Genomic DNA, 7,447 nt, shown 5'->3' on the forward strand with positions numbered 1-7,447 from the left:
TATTAAATCCAATTCTGAGGGTGAAAAAGAATATTTTCTCAGTATTACACTTTTATCAAATTGCACATAAATCAAAAGAGTTTGAAATTAAATCAGAATTATATCGCACAATTTAGACTTTATAACTTTTTTTTGCAATTGCAATTTTTACATCTCCCAATTCAGACTTTTTCAGATTTTTTTTTTTCTCAAAACTGGGTGATATAAACGTTGCAAATCTGATAAAAAAAAGTCAGATATAAAATTATGATATAAATATAGATATTGGGAGACAAAACTCCCAACTACCTTTTGAATTTTTTATTTGTTGTCAGGCTTTCATAAACAAAACAAAAACAAAAACCTTTTGTGAGTTATGTAACCTTGCATGTTAAAAACTAAATGAATGCATGTGTGAATGTAACTATATTTGCTAAAGAAAACCCCCAACAAACATGAAAACGTAAGTACTGGTTTGCGTTTACTAAACAAAAAAAAGTGCAAATAGAGACCGAATCCGTTCAGCCATTAAAACGAATCACACTGCATCTAAAAGCAAAAAATACATATACTGCTAATATACATGACGTCTGCTGCATCAGTTCCAGTCAGCATCTAGATCTTCATCGTCTATGACAGATGAGCTGAACAGAGAAAGGCCTTTGAGGAATCCCGCGGGGCCTCCGGAGCCCAACTCAAAACATCTCCTCTTCTTTGTAGTGTTCCCTCGGGCTTCTTCCTGTCCGTCTCGGTTCTCCGTCCTCTCGTTGGCCGAGCGCACTGCGGTTCTGTTATCCCCGCTCTGCGTGCTTGCGTTCTCCCGGCCTTCGTCTGTACCTGGGACCGTCTTTCCCGTAAAAGAGAATCTAGAAAGCCTGGCCAGAGTCGAACTGGCCACCTTGGCCTTTGGGTGGTCCGTCCTTGGTGGGGATTGCGGGTGTTTATCGACGCTGCCCGGAGCGAGTCTGGACAGCAGCTGTTCGGTGTCCTCAGGCGTCCCTTTCTGACCATTCAAGACCTGAGAGGAAACGTCTTTGGTTTTATCGTTCGTCCCTAGCCCGGGTTTCTTACTAGCTCTGCTGCCCTCTGCTGGACGAGGGGCTTTCTCTGACGACTGATGAGCTCGAGTCATTCTCTCTCTGGGCTTGAACGTGAAGTTCGTGAGTTTGCGTAAACCCTCTCCGCTCTCGGCTCTGATGTCAGGAGGAGGACTGACGGCAGTGTGTTTTCTTTTTGAGGGTTTCTTCCCCGTTTTGGGTGTACTGTGGGAGAATATCTCCCCCAAATCGCCGTCCGTCTCTCCTGAAAGCCGTTCCTCGCTCGGCGGGAGGGATGCTTTCATCTCTTTCAACCGTTTGGCTCTGAGCTGTTTGGAGCCCTTTTCCACAACAGCCTCAGCCTCGGACGGATCCTCATCCTTCTCCCACACAGAAACCTCGCCGTGTACGGAACGGCTGTTGCTAGGCAACACCGCAGGGCCGCCCAGAGAGGTGGCGTCGTTCTGTGTGGAGGTAGTGACGGAGCTGGACAAGGAGTGGAACCAGTTCAGGCTGGGGTCTGAATCGGCCGTCACCTCACCGTTCCTGGGATTCTGACCGGCTGGGTGCTTGCTGGCGTGCTCCCTAGAAGGTTCAGTCCCTTTAGGAGAGTCCGGTCTTCTGTTATTTAGCCTAAAGAGGAGCAGAAAATATGCTCTTAGGAGCTCAGATGAATTTTAGGCAAGTTTTTCTATGTGCTATAAAACATAGTAGCCCATTTGTAATTACAAAAAAAAAAATAAAATAAAACAAATTAATAAATAAAAATAAAATAATAATAATTACATAAATAATTGCATAATTAAATAATTACATAAATTATATATATATATATATATATATATATATATATATATATATATATATATATATATATATATATATATATATATATATAAGGTTATTGCTTTTTATCTTACAATTCAGAATTTTCCCGTACAAACTTTTTTTTTTTTTTTGCCATTGCAAGTTTTAAACTCATAATAGTGAAATTATTGTGAGTTGATATATTGCAAATCTGAGAAAAAACAACAACAATTGAATTCAAAAACTAATGATTCTAGCTGGAAAAATTTCATATATTCACTACTGTTCAAAAGTTTTGGATCAGTAAGACTTATGTTTTTTTTGAAGACGTTTTTATGCTCAACAAGGCTGTATCTATTCAATTAAAAACAGAAAAAAACATTATCTATACAAATGCATACAAATCTTGCAAAATGTTTTAATATTTAATAATGGCATTTTACATATATAAAAAATACTATCTATTTTAATATGCTTTAAAATATATATCAGCCATGACTCTAGTGTCACATGATCCTTCAAAAATCATTGTAATATCCTGATTTATCCAGATTTAGTATTATCATTGTTACCAACAGTTAACTAAATATTTTTTTAGAAACTCAAATACTTTTACCCCTTAAGATTCTTTGATGAATAAAAAAGTTGAAAAGAACAGCATTTATTCAAAATATAATACAATAAAATTTTTCTAACAATTAAAAATTATTAACTTAACACATCCTTGCTGAATAAAAGGTTTAATAAAAAACAAAACAAACAAAAAAAAACCCCAACAAACATATTTCTATTTTAAAATAAATGCTCTACTGTTTTAAAAAAAAAAAAAATATTAACTTTACTATTATAATGTGTTTATATTTACTACACATTAATCTAAATATGCATATAATGTTTAAAATACAAAATTGTATTAAAAAAAATATTTTGTCATTAATATTACGTGTTAATACAGTTTTTGCTAATAGTTTTTATCCAGGAGTGCAAATAATAAAATGACATTTTAAGTTCATCAATATCAGTTTTACCTCGAAAGCCTTTGCAGTTCTTTCTGTAGGATATCAGCCAACCCCAGCCTCTCGAGCACGATCTCACACTGTGATTTATACTGTTCGCACGGCTCGTCAGGAAAAGACGTGTGCAGGGCATTCACATTTCCAAGCAGAGCGCCTCCCTGAGGCAAAAACAAAAAAAAACATGCTTACCCAGTCCTCAACCACATAAACGCTTTTGTCCACCCCATGTGATTCCAAGTGATTAACGATAACATTTTCATTTTAGGGCGGAGTGCCCCTTTATAGCTGTATTAAATACAGCTTCTGTTTGAGGTAGTGATGAGCAAACCTGCATGGAGCACTCCATAACGGACACCACCACAACAGCGTCCTCTACCGTTACGGTCTCTCTGAACATCAGCCTGGCGTGAGCTGAAACGCACAGAGAGATGAGCATCAGCTGTAATGAGATGTGCATCGGATCTCGTTGCTGCGTGCGAGTATCTGACCCTCGGCGAGGCGGCTGAGACTCTCCAGCATGCGGATGGTCGTCCGGGCGGCGTTGCGGCTGTCGCTCCGTCTCTGCAGCTGATAGTAGCGGCTCAGGATGGCGTTTGCTTCCCGCGTTACGCGAGGCTTAAGAGTCTTGATCAGGCAGAAATAGGCCCTCATCTTCTCCATGCTCCATAAACACGAAGACTCGCTCGGCGCCCCTGTGGGGAAAGACACGAGGGAAGAGAGTTGAGAGAAAGGGAGAGATGTTAAGATGAATATTTTATAAATATGCAACAAATGGCAAGGCTTCACCATTAACTTCTAGTTGGTATCAAAGAGTTTCTCAGCCAGATGAGGGGTGAACCAGCCCTCGAAGGGACAGGTTTTCTCATCAAAGTGGCATCACTTGGGAAAATGGCGAAGACTGAACAAGCAACAAATCCCACGAGGGAAGCGGGAACCAGCAGTCAGGCTGCTTGTGGGGGCAACCACACATCAGATGACACCACGATTTTTGTATGCCATGTACAATAATAAAATGCACTATATGAGCTAGGCATCTATATATATATCTATATATATAATTTAAAAAATAAAATAATAATAATAATAATAATATATATAATTTTTTTATATATATATATATATATATATATATATATATATATATATATATATATATATATATATATATATATATATATATATATATAATAAAAAAATTAAATATATATACTGTATATAAAATTAAAAAAATTACATATATAATATATATATATATATATATATATATATATATATATATATATATATATATATATATATATATATATATATATATTTTTTTTTTTTTTTTTTTTTATAGAACTAGGACAAGTGTGGAAAAGGAAATTTTATAGGGATGGTTTGATGGCAGGTATAAAACCCCAATTCCAATACCAAAAATTATATATTCAAATTTCATATATTTATTTCTTCTTTCTACCTTCATAATATAATACAATACAATATAATATAATATAATATATTATATTTGAAAAACCCTGATAATACAAAAAAAGATTTTTTTCTGGAACATACCTTTTTACATATTTACAAATATATATTTTCGGATAATATAAAACGATATAAATGGAACGTAAAAAAGCATGCCCCTACTAAAAACAACGTGCTATCACAAAACAAAAGCTTCTGCTCCAGCACAAACCTTTATTCTGCAGGATGAAGGAGGAGATTATTTTGTCCCATTCCGGGTTTTTAGTATCCAGCAGAACCAGTACGAGGTCGAAGCGGCTCAGGAGGGGGCTGGCGAGGGCCACGTTCACAGACACCGACACATTAGGGTCATACTGGCCCTTTGGGTTAGTAGCTGCCAGGATGGTGGTCCTTGTGTCCAGTTTGCACACCATTCTGCAAAAGAGGGACATTTAATGCGATGCTCAATGCTTATGGCCAAAAGATTTTCCCCAGCACTCACCCTGCTTTGGCCACGCTGATGGTTTGCTGCTCCATGGCCTCGTGGATGCTGGTGCGGTCGTGCTCTTTGATGCTGTTGAATTCATCGATGCAGCACAGGCCTCCGTCAGAGAGAACAAGGGCTCCCGCCTCCAGATGCCACTCTCCAGAGTCCTTAACAGCCGCCACTGTCAGACCTGACCAGAATTTCACAATGATGCAAACAATGATGCAACAGCACTAAATGCTCACTGCACGGTAAAAGTGAATACCGCCTAGTACGTGTCGAAAAAAGAGGATACAACAATGTTGAACTTCACAGTCACAGACAATTACCCATGAGACACTGCACACCACCTCAGTACTACACAAAGTTCAGTTCTGGCTCTATTTAGCTTGAATTTCTTAACAGATTTTAGGGGTTTTGAGTAGGAAGAATTAATTTGCAAAAATTCTATACCAAGTGGTCTACACAAGCGTTTTTCATGCACCTGTCAAATTTTAGCTTTTCTTTTTTCCTAAAGTATTTTTTCAGACTAGTGGAAAGAAAACATCCAAAAGGCATTGTTAAGTGTTTTTTTTTAAATGATTTTTTTCTCCTACAGAGAGCCGTATCTTTCCACTTCAGTAGTACTTACAAGCCAAACTTTTAATTTTCCTTCCTGTCTATATCCTGAAGGATTTTACACAGGGATTTGTTTACATATATTTTGTTTGATAATATAAAAAAAAATTATTCCCACAAAAAAAGTGTCAAACTGTATTGTTTTCTGTCTAAGTATTTTCTGAATTATGCAGTAACAAAATGACATGTAAAACTGTAAAACTGTAAAACTATATAAACTATATATAATATATATATATATATATATATATATATATATATATATATATATATATATATTTATTTATTTTTATTTTTTTAATATAAAATATAAACTTTTTAATATAAAATATAAACTTTATATTTTAGAAAACTTGCATTTGATTTATGCAATGATTTACATCACGATTTTCTACAGATTTTCCAGTCTGAACAAATTGATGCTAGTTGAGAAAATGCATTGTGATTGTCGCAGACTTTTTAGATTTTTTTGCTTCTGATTTTAAATCCATGAGGTTATCAAACATGTTTGATATTTTCAGCCAATTGCAGCACACATTTGTTTTCATTTGTCATGTGTCTCCTAGCAACAAGGCCCACGTTTCTGCATGAGTTTGTCAGGTCTGGTATGACGCCCTGCTTCCTTTGTCACTATTTACGGTGAGTGTGCGATGCATCGTGTTTTAAAAATCTGTTCAGAAGTCCTGTAGTGTATTCCAGGCTTTAACGAGATTCAGAAGAACATGTGGAACCTGCATTAGTAGATCCGATTCCTGCAGTGAGCACAGAGCGTGGTGTAATCTTAGCAGCGTACTTCAGAAACTGTGACTTCCCAGTGCCTGGATCGCCCACGAGCAACAGATGAGACTCTCCTAAACAGAGAGCGTACGTCGAGTCACAGCTATTCACAAGAGCAAGGCTGCGTTTACAAAAAAAAAAAACGGATCTTTTGCTCACGATCTGACTTTGAACCCAAAAAAATCGGATCTGGGCCACTTCCAAATTGGATGCGCGTCTTATATCCGCACATCCGACCTACGTCTATACACGTATATTCGTTTCCCGGCAGAGCTCCTAATGCAAGAGCGACACGTTTGCCCATAAAGACAGCATTAGCATTTTATAAATGTAACTGATATAAATCGTTTTAATGATATGGATGTGGTCAAAAGATTGGATCTGTGCATTGAGCGTAAACGCAGCCTTTGCTTCACAATAAGTCAGACTGCCCATTACGTGGAACGTGAACGCATACCTCTCACCTTGGTTCCAGAAGCATCTATTCTCTGCACCCCACCTGCCAAAACCATAGCAACAGCCAGCTTGACGACGTACATACCGAACACCTGAGGGCACAGACTCATCAAGATCTCGTTCCTGCCTTCAGAATGTCAAGAGAGAGACGGGAAGGAAAAGAAAGACAGGTTTTATGATTCATAAACCCACACTGAATCCCGCGAGCCGATTGGCTGATAGGGTGTTCCAGGCCATTACCAGTACGCTCTTCGTTTCCGCTCTTTCTAACCTCCAAAAAAATCATGCATTTGACTTTTTAGAAAAGTCTTTCGTTCAAAAAGCCACGTGATTTGAGGTAGCATTCAGGTTCGGAGCAACGTGAACGAGTTTAGATTTGTTCAAATCCCTAACCCGACAACCCAATGAGCAACAGGAGCCCGAGAGAGAAAGTGTGTCTCATAAAACAGATCACAACACTGCACCTAATCAATCGAACTTCCTCTACAGGGATTAGAAGTGGGAGGAAAAAAAATATAGATTCTCAGATGCATCACGATTCTCTCTAAAATGATTCTGAATCGATTCAGAGCTTTTTTTTCTGCATGTGGCTAGAGATGTGTTGCTCTGTGAGACATGTTCACGTGTGTGCTTCCAACCCACCATCTTTTACTTTAGGTACGGTTTAATTTACACCATTTGCAATGCAGTTCTATTAGACGCACAAAACTCGTGCACTGATAGACTTTTCTGTCCTAAAGCTCGATTGTGGCTGCAGTTAAATGCAACTTCAAATTTTCGAAGCGGGACAAAACATCTGTGCGTTAGTGTGAACGCATCCC

General features: G+C 37.7%; 1 protein-coding gene across 5 annotated transcripts in view; it reads right to left on the reverse strand.

The window, feature by feature from the left end:
• Positions 1-231: 231 nt before the first annotated feature.
• Positions 232-7,447, reverse strand: part of mcm9 (minichromosome maintenance 9 homologous recombination repair factor) — a 16,821-nt gene continuing 9,605 nt past the window's right edge. Inside the window, exons 6-13 of one of the 5 annotated variants that reach the window (XM_043218694.1) lie at positions 6,628-6,753; positions 6,125-6,244; positions 4,791-4,965; positions 4,521-4,723; positions 3,328-3,531; positions 3,168-3,250; positions 2,852-2,997; positions 232-1,649 (exon numbers count right to left, since the gene is read on the reverse strand). In XM_043218694.1, the coding sequence (XP_043074629.1) occupies positions 578-1,649; positions 2,852-2,997; positions 3,168-3,250; positions 3,328-3,531; positions 4,521-4,723; positions 4,791-4,965; positions 6,125-6,244; positions 6,628-6,753 (2,129 nt within the window). In that variant the 3' untranslated portion in view covers positions 232-577. Of the gene's footprint in view, positions 1,650-2,851; positions 2,998-3,167; positions 3,251-3,327; positions 3,532-3,630; positions 3,786-4,520; positions 4,724-4,790; positions 4,966-6,124; positions 6,245-6,627; positions 6,754-7,447 lie in introns of those variants that run through there. The other 4 variants (XM_043218695.1, XR_006247154.1, XR_006247155.1 and 1 more) reach the window with 4 other exon arrangements.

The sequence above is a fragment of the Puntigrus tetrazona genome, chromosome 20, assembly GCF_018831695.1.
Source record: "Puntigrus tetrazona isolate hp1 chromosome 20, ASM1883169v1, whole genome shotgun sequence".
NCBI lineage: Eukaryota > Metazoa > Chordata > Actinopteri > Cypriniformes > Cyprinidae > Puntigrus > Puntigrus tetrazona.